Source organism: Podarcis raffonei, chromosome 1, assembly GCF_027172205.1.
Source record: "Podarcis raffonei isolate rPodRaf1 chromosome 1, rPodRaf1.pri, whole genome shotgun sequence".
Classification (NCBI taxonomy): domain Eukaryota; kingdom Metazoa; phylum Chordata; class Lepidosauria; order Squamata; family Lacertidae; genus Podarcis; species Podarcis raffonei.
This window is the reverse complement of record NC_070602.1, coordinates 75,055,110-75,071,626: the sequence shown is the minus strand read 5'-3', so window position 1 is coordinate 75,071,626 and position 16,517 is coordinate 75,055,110. Positions and strand designations below refer to the sequence as shown.

The 16,517-nt window shown below is 41.5% G+C and overlaps 1 protein-coding gene across 16 annotated transcripts in view; it reads left to right on the top strand.

Annotated features, from left to right (window-relative positions):
• The window catches only part of BRSK2 (BR serine/threonine kinase 2), a 389,480-nt gene that overhangs the window by 281,122 nt on the left and 91,841 nt on the right, over nucleotides 1–16,517 (top strand). For all 16 annotated transcript variants that reach the window (XM_053394329.1, XM_053394309.1, XM_053394319.1 and 13 more), the window contains exon 4: nucleotides 3,590–3,730. In XM_053394329.1, coding sequence (XP_053250304.1) covers nucleotides 3,590–3,730 — 141 coding nt within the window. The remainder of the gene's footprint in view (nucleotides 1–3,589; nucleotides 3,731–16,517) is intronic.

Here is a 16,517-nt window from a genome sequence, read left to right as displayed (position 1 = left end):
CATGTGGACCAACCATATTATTTAATTTCTGCCCTTGTAGTTTCAGTCAAAAACATCTGTCTATGTAATACTGACTGGGAAGGTATTTGCAGCTGCAATTCTAACCTATTGAATATGGTGGGACTTACTTCCACATAAAAATGCCCACAGATAGATGGACCAGCAAACAAATGTCTATGAGATTAGTAAGAGTACTGAATAATCCTTAAAGCAGGAGGAAATCAAAATTAGCCATGTTGGCAATTGATTCTAAATCCAAGCAGGAACCTCCCACCTTTGAGACCTGATCCGTAAAATGGATAATCAAAATATGTGTGCACATGCAATCTCTGCAAAAGCTTCTAGGTTCACAGTAATAAACTTGTAGTTAATAGCTCTAGTTAGAAGTATTTGGTAAATATGTTTATATTCCCATTCCAGGGTTGGATTGAGTTTAATTCAATCCAAGAGCATGGAGCAGGAGTTGGGTACTAAAGTAAGGCTGTTTAGTCAAAGCCATCTGGTGGAGGCAATCTTGAAGGGAATTGATTGAATGCGAAGGAATAGCTTCTGTTAGTGTCTCTGGTGCACTAGTAATTTAGGACCGGAGTATTTGAGATGTTGCATTACACAGAAAACCTCCTCTGTGTATCAGCTCTTGCACCTTGAGCATTGCTTAACAAACAAGTCTGCCACTCTCCTCATGTTAGCAGAGCTGTTAGCACAGAATACATTGTCTCTGTGCTCCTCTTGCTTCCCCTGACGAGACAAGAGCACCAATCTTTTAAAAATGTCTTACTCCATTTGTTTCCATTACTGTCTCTGACGCTTCTGGGTGGTGAACAAAAATAAATAACCCTCTGAATTATCTCTGCCCCTCAGTTTGTTTTACTTTTCATTCAAGACGTTGGTGCTGCATACTGAGGCATTTTTAATAAGTGAAAGTTGATAAATAAATAAATTTGCTGTGCTGTTCCTACTGTGGGTGAGAAAAATGCTAGACTTGTAATTTTCTGAACTTGGGCATTTGAAGTCTGTGTAATGGAGGGCATCTGTCTGCATGTCTGCACATCTTTATATATGAATGGTGTTGTATCTAAATTAGTATTATACCTTAAGCTACATACAGTTTTGTCCTACGGCTTTACCCTGTCCAAAACATCAGCTGTCCACAGCAGAAGGAATGAGTTATCCAAGTCCCTAATTAGAAAGCTAATTTTGGACGTACCACTAGATTTGCCAGATGTCACTAGATCCAGACTTGGACAATAACCTATTCCCTACAGAGTTTCATAGCAGAAAAATGAATCAAACACCACATTGTGCAAGCATGGCATTCTAGGCCCATTTTATACCATAAAAAGGTAAAGGTACCCCTGCCTGTACGGGCCAGTCTTGACAGACTCTAGGGTTGTGCGCTCATCTCACTCTAGAGGCCGGGAGCCAGCGCTGTCCGCAGACACTTCCGGGTCACGTGGCCAGCGTGACAAGCTGCATCTGGCGAGCCAGCGCAGCACACGGAACGCTGTTTACCTTCCCACTAGTAAGAGGTCCCTATTTATCTACTTGCACCCGGGGGTGCTTTCGAACTGCTAGGTTGGCAGGCGCTGGGACCGAGCGACGGGAGTGCACCCCGCCGCGGGGATTCGAACTGCCGACCTTTCGATCGGCAAGTCCTAGGCGCTGAGGCTTTTACCCACAGCGCCACCCGCGTCCCATCTTATACCATAGATGCTATTAAAAAGGGTTATAACTAAAGATTCTGGAGTGACTTCTGCGTAGTGTGCACCCAGGACAGGAATTCTTTTCCATGATGACAGCATGGTAATCTGGGAACGGTTTTGCACCACTTGTATCTAAGCCCCACTTGACTAGTGGGGACTATTGGCTTGGTTTAGCTTCACATAGCAAACCTTTGGTTTCACAATATCTGATTGTGAAGGAAACTGATCACATAGTTCCTTTAAGCAGATAGAGACACACTCTTGATATCTATCACAGTTTGATCTTTTCCTGAAAGATGGTTCTAAAATTAAGTGAATAATTTAGAGGTTAGACCATGCATAAGGTCCCTGGTGTGATCTCCAGCATCTGTAGTCAAAAGATAGCAGACACTGGGGAGCTTCTAGCAGAGCAGAAAGTACTAGACTTGGCAGACCAGATATCTAACTCTATCAAACAGCAATTGCCCCATTATCCCTTTTAATGTTGTTTTTAAAAATTGATTGCGATGCATCACCATCCTTAACATACAATAACACACAAATGAAGGTATTTCCAATAAGAAAAAACATCTGTTATCACAACAAACACCGTGGTACCCTATACATTTTTACTTCAGAGTAAGTTTGATTGGATATATTTCCAAGTAAATATGCAAAGGATGACAGTGCACAAGAGTTTCCATTATTTGCTTTTACCTGATTCTTCTGCATTCCATATTTCATGAAAAGAAGTGATTTTCTACCATGCTTTAACTCCTACATTACTTATTAATTTTTTTGAGTCAGAACTATCCCGATACTTTTGTTGTTCTTCACTCGTGAACTTTGTCTTCCATATGATAATTTTGCATCTAATCATTTATTTATACTTTCTATATTTGGATATTTTTATCCTGCCTTTCAATGATAAAATCACACTCTAGTGGCTTATAAATGAAAATCTCAAAAATTAAAAAGCAAAACAATCTGTATATATGGTACATTGTATATAATAATCTTGCAGTCACCAAATATTAAAAACATCCTGGTAATTCTTTATTCTTTTCCTTAATTGCCTCTTGTGTAAGTCAGTTTTGATGGGACTAAATTTACAGAAGAATCAATGCTTTTCAGAGCACCTCAAAATAAAACAAAATAACTGCAAATGTTTTCTTAGTCACCTACTTCTAAGTCTGAAAGTTGGAAATTTGCTGTCACATTATCATTTTTTAGTCTGCAAACAATTTTACTGCTAATGTGGTTGCAAATCGGAACTTCATGTCACTGAATATGGAGTTTAAATGTGCATTGATATTAATTCCAGCAGTGTTATTTTAGAAGATATTGGGCAGTATCTGACTAAATTGTTTCGCTTGTGCAAAGAGTTTTAGCTGTGTAATGGAACTTCCAGACCCTCTCCTTTTCTCATGTGTCCCCTAAATCAGTTATGGGGGTTCCCCCAATGCTCCAGGGCCGATGTACTGGGCATTTATAGAGGCAGGCAGAGAGAAGAGAAGGCAGCAAAGTTCCACTGTGTACCTAAAAGTCATTGCTCTAGCAGAACTGTTTAGTTACCGTACATACTGCCCGATAGGTAGATCACTATCCATGGTCCTTTTAGGCAGAATGTATCTTTAAGCATTGGAGATCAATTAAAAAGGATACTGGGAGCAATCAAGTCATCTGTTCTTGTTGTTTTAAAGCCTATATTCCAAGAGATATCTAAGAACTCCAGACATTCACTTGCAGCTAAAAACATACAAGGGCACTAACACATTGTCTCACTTTGCTGCCTCTAGAGAAAGTTGCCTATTGGTTATTATGCAGACATTTATGCATGGGTGTGTATGTTTAACACATCTGCTTGATCGCATATAAACAAATATATTTTCCCTGTCTTGTTTTAGATATTTGGTGCTAGAACATGTGTCTGGTGGAGAGCTCTTTGACTATCTTGTAAAGAAAGGAAGATTAACGCCAAAAGAAGCCAGGAAGTTTTTCAGACAAATCATCTCCGCTTTAGACTTCTGTCATAGTCATTCAATCTGGTGAGTAAAGCTGCATAAGGTACATGGCATACAAGTGGTACCTTCAAGAAAAGGTGGCAGTGTGTCCTTACCCAGCAATAGTATTGCTTCTGATCAAGGAGCCAACGCTCTATGTCCTCCTCCAGGGCGCTATAAGCAGACACTCAAAGCTCTGTGGCTCTCATTGTGCTGTTTTGCAAGGCAGATCCTTCTTTGGGGGGGGGTGTTTTAAACTTTTGCTTTACTTCTGTATACCTCCAAATTTGTCCGTCATGGTAATACCCTCATTTTGTTCTCAGTAGGCCTGTTTTGGTTCCAATCTTTTCAGTGCCCAACCACCTGTTCGCTAATAAAGGGAATGATAATATTATATGATATTTATGGCATAATATATGATATTTATGGCATAAGATTATATAGCAGATCAGCCTCTAGGTCACTGAAAGCTCTTTGGCTTTTTACAAGCCATTAGCTAGTCACTGGTAAGGCTTGGAATCTCCTGTACTGTGAGCATGCAGCTGCCAGCCCCTATTACTATCTAGATACGCTGATAACACACGTGCTTTCACTGAAGGCTGTCCATGGCCTTTCTTTGGTCGCGTTCAGTAATATGCAGTATGATGAGTGGTTCATATCTGATTAAACCTTTTTTCCCCATGGTGAGCTTGAAGACAGGGAGACACCTACTGTCACATTCATTTACAGTGAACACTTTAACTGGGAAAAACCAAAGCCCAGTGGAATCGGCAGCTTAATTTATAAGGATCTTGGGGGCATTTGCCAATAAATAAGAATAATATGTGTCATATTGCGCCCTCTCCCTGAAGAAACCTGGGACAATTACCAATTCAACAAACTCATTTTATGGCATCCTTGGGTTATAGAAAACCTTCTGGTGTTTGGCAGCCTTGCCTAGACCCCTTCTGGGCATTCGATTCACTATTCCCTTTAATTTCTTTTCCAGCAGGGAGTAATTTTCTTTTATCAGTCTGTTATTGATACCCACTTGGATGATTTAATTGTTGAGTGTGGTTTAACCTGTTAACTTGCAGGCCATGTTTTAAATTGAACCAGTTTCCACTTAGGGCTTTAACAAGTTTGAGTAATTTTTAAATTACACTGAAATTGAGTTTTTGCCACCAATTGGAATGCAAAGTTTCTGTTCAGCTACTGACCCATAACCATACATTTATTTCTCAGTAATGTTGTTTCCTAAGATTTGATTGGCTGTGAACGGTGATTTACATAATGGATGTAAGGCTCTTTCTCAGTACAGACGGCATTAAAATCCTTAAATCTGATAGGGTAAAGACTACAGCAAGATGAAGAGTGTGCATTGCCTAACCACTGCTGATGCCTTGTAATAAATGTGCAATGATTATAAAGACACTCCTTGAATGACTACAGTCCTGATATACCCATAACAAAAAGGGGAGCCTCGTTGTCTTAAAGGCAGACTTCTATATAGATGGGCTGGATCTTTCTTTTGACAGGGAAAGGAAATAAAGCATAGGTAGAATGTAAAGCTTGTTGTTGAGTTGATGTGCAGCACAACCTTGTGCATCGTTATTCAGAAGCAAATATTGTAGTTCAGCTTACACCAAAATGTGCACTGGATCGCAACACTAATCTGTAGCTGAGCTGCAACATCTGCGTGTAGGGTGGGCTGAGGAAGAAGAGGATCTGAGTGCAGCTTTTGATGTATATCTGGAAGTTGTGTTTGTGTTTAAACTGTACCACTTCGAAATAGAGTGATTTTCACCCAAACTTAAGATACATAAGTGAGTGATGACAGAAAAGTTGCCCTTCTATCATGATTTTCCTTTCTGATCAGTCCCTGTGTCCTCAGCTCATTTTCCTTCAATATTTCCTTGGTCTGCCCAGTCAAAATTATTTTCCTCCAGGTTTGTGTTATGATGCAGGGCTGCTTACACATTTGCATAAAGCTACAGCATGATTTTTGTACAGTTGCACATTCCTCCATGAGATTGGGGAGAGGGAGAGTAAAAAGGCATTCTTTAGGGTGTTTCAGGCAAGCGAGTCATGTGCAGAGGAAGCATAGGAGGGGCAGACCTTTTCTGATAAAGAATATCTTATTGATTTCGGAGCACAGGGTTTGCTTCTTAAAAAGCAACAAGGACAGTCTAGAGGTGTTGCATGCATTGTGAATCCACACCACACAAGTTTTGGGTTGCACTAAACTACAAGTGTAGACTAGCTCACAGAAAAGAGTGGTGACAGGTTATGGAGTAGATTGAATGCCAAGTCCAGAGAAAATAGGCAAGTAGCACAGATGGGTTTATAACAGTCAACAGAGCACAAGGGAGAGCTGACGGAAATCAATAACAGCTTGAGGGTCCAATCTGAAACTCATTAAAATTAATGGAGAGAGTCCCACTTACTTTGGTAGCCGCTGGATCAGGCCGAGAGATTTTTCCTTATTAAACTATATGACCAAACTCATAAGTCCTTTAGACTGATACTTCATCAGTCTAGCAGACACTTACAGTTCCACGGTTAACAAATGGCCTGCAGGTTATTACTTACATGACCAAAGGTGCCTTAGTTTAATAAGCCATGGGGTTGTTGTTGTTGTTTTTCAAGTTGTTGCTTGGCAGAGGTGGTACAGTTGAGTTGAAAGTAATGGGGTTTGACCTTGGAGATCTAAGTCAACTTGCCCTATGGCCCAGGCCAGCCCTCTCCGCTCTCCACCCTCCTTCCAGTTTTGAACAGAGAAATATTCTAGCCATGTCCTCATATAGTCTTGTTCTGTTTTACCATTGTTCTAGACCGAGTTGTTTTATGCAGGTTGAGACTGAGGGCCAGTAACTTGCCCAAGCCATTTAGTCAGAACAGGACTGAACATGGATGTGAACTCAATTACAGGTTGAACAATCTAGTCACCTGTACCCTGCCACAGAAGCTGAGCTGGAACATTGCCATCCACTCCTAGGATACTTTCCTGTCAACTCTTTCCTGTACTTTCCTGTCAACTCTTAAGTCTGATTGGAATAGGAAATTTCAAGGAAATAGATTCTGTCTTGCAGTCATCGGTTGATGAGGGAAGGCTCTTTTTGCAGTCATTGACTGGTGAGGGAAAGCTCTTTTTGTTACAACCTTAACTATTTGTGTTATTCTGTCACCTGGTATGGTCACTGTGTGAGAGCCTTGCAGTTCCCAGGATGGTGCTGCTTATGACACTTCATAATGAAAAACTGGAAATAGGCAGTTTGGGTGGCAGGGAGCATGGATTAGTTTGGGAGAGGGGCATTATAATTTGCGGTTTTAAATGCCAGTCAGGGGCTGACAAAATTGCAAATCTTCTACTTTGCTTGGTTGTCCAGTCATGGCTATGCTGAAATTTCTGCTGCTGGTGAACAAAGTTTGCAGGGGTCTGTACTGCTTCAAAAATCTGATCAGAGATAACAGTGGGACAAATTTAATGTGTGTGCAGCATAGGAAGGAGAGAGAGAGAGAGAGAGAGAGAGAGAGAGCGCACTTGCAGACTGTGTTCTCTTGGTCACACCCTATTGGCCAATGTTAAATTGGCAAAACAGTCTCTGAATGAAAAAGCTTATCCACTCATGGTTTGGGTCAATGCAAAGATTTTTGTTTTGTTTATAAAGAGTTTTCTGACTTTCCTCCAAGTGAGCTTATTCTTTCAATTAAAAAAAAATTATACCAGCAACATCAGAAATCAGTAGGATCAGCATAATGATGATAACCAAAGGCTTCCTGAAACAAGAAGTTATTTGCCCACTCCTGATTTTTTTAAAATAATATTTATGTTGTATTGAAGTGATTTCAATTAAAATAAATAAAGTGATACAGGAAAAAATAAGGAAAAGCGAGGGGGCAACAACAACAAAGACACACACACACATATATATATTCTTATATAAAATTGGTATAGTGTTGTTATCCTAATACATATATAAATGTTAATAGCCTACTACATTTTGTATAAAGCCCTTCCAAATATTATCATACTTATCCAAGCAAAGTATAGAACACTGTACAAACATATGTTTCAGGGAGGCATTGTCCTTGCCACATCTCCAACACTGAGCTATCTTAGCTAACCCTTTTTATATATATACAACTGTAAAGGAGTCCCATAAACTCAAAATATTATTTTCTGTTGTATAAGTCTTAATTTTAAATCCAGAGACACCTTGGGTATTGATGCTAAAACATTTCCCCACTGTCTGGGAAAGCTTGTAACATTGCAAGCTTGTAGCATTAGTTGCAGCTTGTAACATTAGGGTGCCTGGTGCGCTTTCATCTCCAGCTGCTGTGTTCATGTGCAGTTATTTGAACATGGGGGATCCTTAGGGAAATGGCTTGACCAGCAGACTTGAGAGGTCAAATCTGGGGCTAACAGGAATATCCTCTATCTTTGGATCAGCTTGCCAAGAGAGCAATTCGTGGGTTACAAGGGTGAGAGAACTGCCTTCCCAAGCAAGGCCTCCCTCACTACAGAAAGCACAGCAAATGAGGCCCAAAGTGACTCTACTCCTGTGATTTATTGCCTTGCCACAGGATGGTTGCCCAAGACTTCGAAGCACCCAGAGGTAAAAAAATAGGCATGTCCAGTTCTGCATCGTGCACGTTAACTTGCAAATATATATTAAGATAGTGACAACGTTCCCAGTAAGTGGATAAAAGCTGACAACCCAGTGCTGGCCTGTCATTCAAGCGCTGGCCCAAATTACTTTGAAATGAAAGCATTTAAAGGAACAATGCACATACATATCCAACATTGGTTGTTCACCTGGAAAACCGTATTCTTCCTGGCACATTGGATCAGCATCTTGTTTTAAAAACACTGCCCAGCCTTGGGAGATAAGCATCCCGTTAGGTGAGTCAATGGCGGGGAGAGGCCAGAGCTCTTTTAGTTTCCTTTGCATCAGGTAGCTGAGCTGACAGGGAATGGTGTTTTAGAGCCTGAGGGAGCTCTGTGAGGGAGGAGGAGCCCCAGTTTTAGATTTCCTCTGAAGGCATTCCCTCTTGTGAGAAAAGAAGTAAAAACTCCACACAGCACTAAGAGGAGTCTGCATGGAAGAGCAGGGAGAACAGCTAAAGGAGTCAGGATTGGCTGGCTGTGACATCATCAAGCAGCACAGCGATTGGTCCAGCTTCTGTTTGTGTGAGTGTGTTGGCTTTTCCCTTCTGGTTTTGCAGTGCTGACAAATAAAAGTATGATTACAGGAAAGGCCCCATGGCAAACCTGATTAGGCTTCAGTGGTAATAAATAATGCCAATTATTCCATAGGGGAGGGAAAACATTGAGAGGAATTTCCCTCTGGTAATGAGTTGCAGGATTCTGTTTTCATCTTATTTTTATTTGGGTTATGAGAGGTTATTAGGGGGGAGCACTTGGAGAGGGTGATACAGGATTTTGCATGAATATTGATAAATGACAATTACTTGAGCCTCTTCCCTTTCCATCGCCTGAGGCCATGTCTGCTGAGATATACAGGCAGGACTCGTAGTAATCTTTGTGTATGTGTTCAGGTGGGGGCAAACGAAAAACGAATAAGAGCTTTGTTTGCATCCTTCACACTAAAAGGAGGGGACTGATTTAGAAGCCGTATGTCAGGGTACTACAGTAGCGAAATGAAAAGAGCTGCTTTTGATTCTGCAAGCTGTAACTTGTTGTAAAATGCCACTGCATACGCACATACCTTTTATTAAAAGAGAATTCAGACTTTTGAGTCAAAGAGTCTGAGATGTTCACAAAATGTTAAGCATCATTTAGAAAGAGACTTAAGGCAGTTCCACTACATGGAGCAAAGGCCAGTCTCCATGCAACACAAGGCGCTTGGCTCCACACACCCCTTCCAACATTGTACAGACATTTATCAATTGACTACCACTACAAGGTGGTTTCTCTCATTGAGACCACATCATCTGCTCAGAACATCACAGATCAGTAGGCTATGGAAGCAGGCTGTGGAAGCAGAAAACATCTTTTTTTGTTATCTTTATTTATTTTTATTGTATTAACGCCCCTGAATGGTTTACAATAAATCTTTAAATTATCAGAAAAAACCCCAGTTAAAAACAAGTAATTTAAAACATTTAAAAGATAATTAAAATGAACTGTAAAAGATTAAAGCACATCAACATCTATGTGTCTGGATAGACCTACCTAAACAAAAATGTTTTAAGCAGGTGCTCAAAGGAGTACAGGGAAGGCACTTGCCTGGTATCAACAGACAAGGAGTTCCAAAGTGTAGGTGCTGCCGCACTAAAACATCCATCTCAGGGTCATGGGTTCAAGCCCCGCGTTAGGCAAGAGGATTCCTGCACTGCAGAGGGGTGGACTAGATGACCCTTGTGGTCCCTTCCAACTCTGTAATTCTAGGATTCTGTGATTCCTGTGTTCCTTTTAAGACTTCTGCCTGACTTCTTGGAGAGATTATTATAGAAGGCTTCTGGTCAAGGTTGACAGGGGTAGGATAGATGGACCATTAGTCTGATTCAAAATAAAATCAAACTTTGTATCATATTGCAGGAGTACTCATAGATCCATTTGTGCAATTTGATTATATACTGTGATGTGTGCAATGCAGGAAAAAGCCTCCACTTTCTGGACTATGCACCTTAAGATTTCATGATCAGGGAGTTTTTTGTTTTTTAAAAAATAATATTTATTACTTTTAAAGATTACAAAAAAGGAAAAAAGAAAGAAAAGAAGACAAGAGAAAAAAAACAAAAGAGAAAAAAAGCAATACAATACAATATATAAACAATACAAAACACAACCTAAACACATTAAACTAAACACATTAAACTAAACTAAACAAAATCCTAACTCTAACCCTAACCCTAAACAAAACAAAACAAAAACAATTTAAAAACATACATCACACCTTTTCCATACTCTATCTTTCATTCCCTTGTTTCCTCGACCTCCTCTCACCTCCCTTTTTGTATTCCACTTCTATTAATTGTTTCAGCAAATCCTTTCCATCTTTCTCTATTTTCTATCATATTATAAATATCTCAACATATTTTTAACCTTATTTTCCATTAAGACTAAAATACTTATATATGCTTAACTCCTTATAACATTTCTGCTAAGGCCATAAAATTTCATTCCACCATTTTTCTATCACTCATTAATTTTACAGTATTTCTATATATAAACTTTAAATTTTCCCATCTTCTTCCACCATCTCCTCTCCCTGGTTTCGGATTCTGCCAGTCCTTTCCATCCATTCCATATAGTCCATCAACCTGGAGATCTTATGTCCGAGGCTCTTAACTCTTTTCCAGGTCCCTCTGCAGGTCTTCTTCATATTCTTTAATGCTAAAGAGCAGATCTCGGGAAGACTCCAACCTAACAATACTTTTATTCCTTCTGGATAGGTCAGCCAAATTTCCATAGTTGAAGCTAAGATCCATAAAGTGTTTCAGGACATGTTTCAAGATTCCTCCAAATCCAAAGGCCCCCAGAACTTCAATCTCCTCTAGACCCAAGTCCATGTCCCAGAAGTCAGTTAATCCCTGCATAGAGGGATCTTTCCAACTTTCCTTCTTCAGTCCAGGCCGGGATCCGATCCTCAGAATCTGACTTTTTCTAGATTCGATCATAAAAGGCCTCAACTTGTAGTCCTCAATTTTCTTCTGTAAAACTGAGGATCCCGCTTGTATTACTTTAGGTTCAACAACAACAGCTTTCTCCTTCTCCACCACAATTTGCCCTGCCAAAGTAGATTCCTGTACCAAGTCCTGAATTATTTCTGTGTTGGTGCTCACTTTTTGTCTCATATTAGTCACTTTTTGTCCCAAGTTGTCAATTTTAAAAGCCATGTCATCCGTCTTCTTATGAAGCTGTTCCAGCGAATAGCTTATCTTGCATAATACAGTCACTATGGCTTCTCCTGTCAACATTTTTAAATGGTCCAAGGTCAATCTCTGATTCTCACAATTTCTTATCTTGCAGCTGGAGATTCCCCAGTTACACTCCTGTAACAGTTTCAAAAGCTCCCTCTAGAGGGAAACAGTCTCCACTTGTATCAATCCTTTCAAACACATCTCAAGCCATAAAAGATAGTTTCAATTTTCAGTTACTTTTCCTCCTTTTTAAACGCAGAAGAGAACAATGGAAACAGTATCTTTCTCTTATTTAGCTGGCTGTCAAATACTTTCTGTTCACAGTCAATGTACTCTCCCAAAACGTCACTCTTTCTGGCAGCCCTTTTCCAGGTTCAGAGCAGTGGTAATTTAATTTTTCACTCTCTCCTGCAGGCTCGCTAGGTCCAAAATTTCCCCCCTCTTCTCCTGCTTCCAAGGGGGGGTTTGTAATTTTAACCGATGGAAATTTAATCCTTTCCCAAAGGCTTTCCAAGACTTTAGCTTGTAATGTCTTTGCTTCAATCTATTTACAAAAGAGGAAGGCGGACTTCCTGTTTAAGACCTTCCCGTTTCGGTGCCAAATAAAGGTTTTTAAGGATCCAATTTTCCGTTCTACTCACGGGTAGTTGTTTAAAGTCCAATTGTCCACAAGAAAAAGTCAGCGCTCTCCGGCAACAGCAATGCGGCTTCACTCCGTGAAAGAAGCAGTCAATTCAAAGCACCGCGCCACTCACCCCACGTCGCTCCGGATCCCCAAAACAGGGTTTCCCTGCGAGTAGGGGAGGCGCAAAAGGTGCCAGCCGAATCCCAGGTTCACAAGCTTCTCCCGCTTGTGATTTCAATGGGTCTCCGCCTTCGCCGTGGCGGTCAGACCCTGCTTTCCACGGAGCAAGTTCCTCCTGATCGGAGGAGCTCCGCCATTGCTGGAGGCGCCAACCCGGAAGTCCATGATCAGGGAGTTTTTTGCTTCCCCCTCCCCACACACATATATGCACTCCATACATGCATGCCCACATACTTACAGAAATATCCTTTTAGGAACCATGCTTCAGGAAGGATCTGCAAATCTACTATCCTCAGTCTTTGTTAGCTGCCATTCTAAATGGGACTGGAACAACATTTCTGATATGCGGTGTACTGCACAGTTCTTCTTCTTTCATCTTCTCTGTTGGCATATGTGGCTCTGTATGAAGCACTTTCCCTCACTCGTTCACCAAAGCCACTGCCTTATTTAATCCTCCTTTCCAGCCAATGTGTAGAAAGCCCCAGGGGCATTTCAGTCTCTAGAACAATGAAAGGGTATTGTGTCCTCTTTCACCTACAGACCGTGGAGGTGACACCTATCATGTAAGACATGGAACCAGAGAGATCAGCTGGAAAGAAACCAAATGAAGTTCATTTACCCTGCAATGTTCCATTAAATGCTGAGCAATTAGCATATGTTGTGGGGTTTTGCTTTTGTTTTCTTTCACTTTAGCACAAGGGGTTTTCCCCCCCATATTAATTAGATCATCCAGGCTGTTGGTCTCTTAAAGAAATTGCATCTAACATCCATTGCTCTACTAATCTCTCTGCCTTTTATGTTGGATAGCAAATGGAGACTGGGGGACAATGTAGATGTTTTATATATAATAATAGTTCTGCTTTGAGCTGAACTTACCTTAGCACATGTCCGCGTTACTAGTTTGTCATGGGTAAATGATTATCTGAGGCATCAGCAGAATATATTTGAGCTGTGCCGCCTACTGTGACAATATATGAAAATCAGTAATGTGTATTGTTACTTGACTGAAAATTGCTCCAAACATTCCTCACTACAGAAATGTATGTGCACAGAAAAACCATAAATCTGACATCATGCTTGTCACATGATATGCCCTTGTGATCTTCAATATCTGCTCCCCCTTTCCCAAAAGTAAGGCTTTGAAGCCTCTGAATACCAGTTTCTGGGAATCACAGGTGGGCAGAGTACTGTTGCACTCAGGTCCTGCCTGGGTGCACAGGCATCTGGTCGGCCACTGTGAAAACAGGATGCTGGACTAGATGGGCCACTGACATGCTCCAAGAGGCTCTTCTTATGATCCTAGCACAGGTAGGTAAGCCATATGGAACCCCTCCATCATTTTATGCAGCGCTCAGCAAAACAAAAAGGAAGGGGGGGAAGCTGCCCCATTTTTCTGCCCCATCTCTGTTCCTTCCTTCCTGTTCATTTCCTCCTTGTTTCCCCACACACCCCACATTGTCCATGTAGTTTCAGAACAACTGGAGGGGGCAGCCATGTAGCAGACTTTGGGATGGTGTCCCTGCAAGTCTGCGGCAGTTTGCTTGAAATAATTTATCTGATAAAAAGAAATGGATGGCTTTAAAAAAACAGCATTTGATGGGGGTTGGGGGGATTTCTGGGAAGAAATTGTTTGGTTTCATGTGTGTGTGTGTGTGTGTGTGTGTGTGTGTAGCACACGAGTCTGAAAGCAATTACTTTCACTTGCTTTCCAGATCAGCAGCTATGTTGTTCTGGTTTTTCCTTTTTTATTATTTTTTTAAAATGGTGTACTTATGTGAGAATTCCTTTAAACCCAGTGGGACTTACCTCTGAGTAGACTTGCATAGGATCAATAATAATAATCTGAGGAAGCCATTACTGACACCAACTTGAATAAAATACTGGGGGGCACCCACCCAAACTTCTCCCTGCATCCCCGCACTTCTGTGGAGCGCACCTTCCTCTGCCGTGTGCAACTGGGCCCAGACCTCCCCTTCCTCCCACCTGCTTGCCTCTCCCCCCTCCCCCCATGCAAGAAGTTTCTGCCCATTTGCCCCCATCCCCACCCGCTCGCCTCTCCTGCTGGCCTGCCTGCCCTTCCTCAGCTGCCCTGCTTGGAAATGGCACTGAAAGCTGGGAGACAAGCCAGGAAAGAGATGGTGGCACCCGGCTGTGGAGGAGGTGGCTGCCCAAGAGAGGGAGGGAGATGCCAACTTGTAGAAAATATTGTGCAGGCCCATTCTCCATAAATATTTTAGGGGGGCAAGGGACCAGGGCCCCATAAAATTGGCACCTATGGAAGCCAGTGTGAAATTAGTTAATTTTTGTCTCTGGCTCTGGCTTTGCCCACCAGAGGATTACCTCTGAGGAAATGTGACCTCTAACAGTTACACACCACTGGTTTTAAGTTCTTTTTTTCTTTTTTGTTAATGTTCACAAATTCATTAAATAGTCTTTTTTACCCCAATAATTTTCATAATGCAGAAAAAACAATAAACAAGCTTATTTTTTGGAAGGCAGTGTTGCTATCTAGACAGATATAAATTTCACCCTGAGAGGATGAGTCAAACACTGTGGAACCTTGCAGAGATGTTCTCAAGGGATGACTAGCAACTGCTCATTATTCTGAGCTACATTTTTGTTAAGCTTCTATTTTCATGTCCAAGTGTGCAGCTTCATCGAAATGGGATGGGCTAGCTCAGGCACTGCGAGGCTCCCTGTAGACTTTTAAAAAATCACTAGGACTTTTTCACAGCTCACTCCAAGATGTCCAGAACTTATGAGAAAAGGGGTGTTGGTACTGAGCCTGCTGTGGAAACCACATTGAAAAGCTGAAGTGTGTTTTGTCTATTCCAAACCAAAAGTCAAATAAATAATTTCAAGTCAATCATACTCTTTATAATAATCCTCTTACCTGGAAAGAGTGGGGTCAGTGTTCTGTGACAACCTGTTGGGTCCCAACCTCAAGAATCCTAGTAGTCAAAGTTATCAAAGGCTGCTAGATGTCCTGCCAGGAGCAATGGGATGCAGTTACTATGAGTGGACTCATGACCAGCAAGCTCAGAGCTCGTCCACACTTTGTTTTCCCCCCTGCCTAGAAAGCATGGGTCTGAGAGTTTTTCACTTGACCTGTGCTTTCTAGGAATGGGTCCAAGCAGTTTTACATTTGCCCTGCCGCTTTCCCTGGGTAAACTCTCTCTTTACTGCTGAATTTGAGCAAATGTCAGTCTGCAGAAAACCCAATTGACGTTTGCTCCGATTCAGCAGTAAGGAGTAGGTTTCCCCTGGGGTGCAGCAAGAGAAGTGGAAGTGTAGGCAAGCCTTTAAGGTCAAAGTGAAAAAGGCAACATCCAACTGATCCTGGAGCTGCAGAGCGACCAGCCACTCAACTATCATTCCCTGAAAAGAAAAGCTGGGAATAGCGCTCATAGTGGATAGTCAGCACCAAGGAGCTGAGTGATTGTCTATTTGAGATGGGTGGTGTTGGAAGGGGCACTGATAATGGTAGCAATCTTCCTCGTTTTCTTTTCATCAGCCAGAGTGGGCATAGATCATGCTGTCATCATCTGGTCGCTGTTATAAACAAGCCAAATCCATCAACATCCTGAAATGCTACATTTGATTTGATTTGCACTCCCCGGTTCAACAAATGGTGTCCAGTGCTGCCCAGGTTTCGTTTCCTTTAGAAGGATGTCAAGGGAGACCTACTGGCATTTTGTAATATCTGCACTTACATACACATGTACCAGGCGGAGCATAGGTGGAGGCTCAGAGCAGACATCCCAAAATCTCTAGAGAGAACTTAAGCCTTTATTCCCAATGAAGGTCTCTCCTTCCAGAAGAGCCCAGGAGTTTAGGTCAGTCTCCTTAAGAAAGGGTAGGTTCTTGGCTACTCTTCCAGGACTATTGAGAAAATCCTCAGCAAACCAACAGGTTCCATTAACCCCTCTCCTGTACAGTCTTACAATTGAGAATCACAGGATGGGAAAGTACTCCAAGAGCATATCTATCCCAATCACATAACTCTTTTCAAAAGTATTATCTTCCCACCCCCAATTCTTTTCTTTTCTTTTTATAAAACAGAGAGGTGTGGCAGGAAGTAACCCTTGAGTCTTGTTTTCTCCCAAGCCAATGAGATCAATTGGAAGCAATTACAGAGCAAATGAGCCTCATATTTTG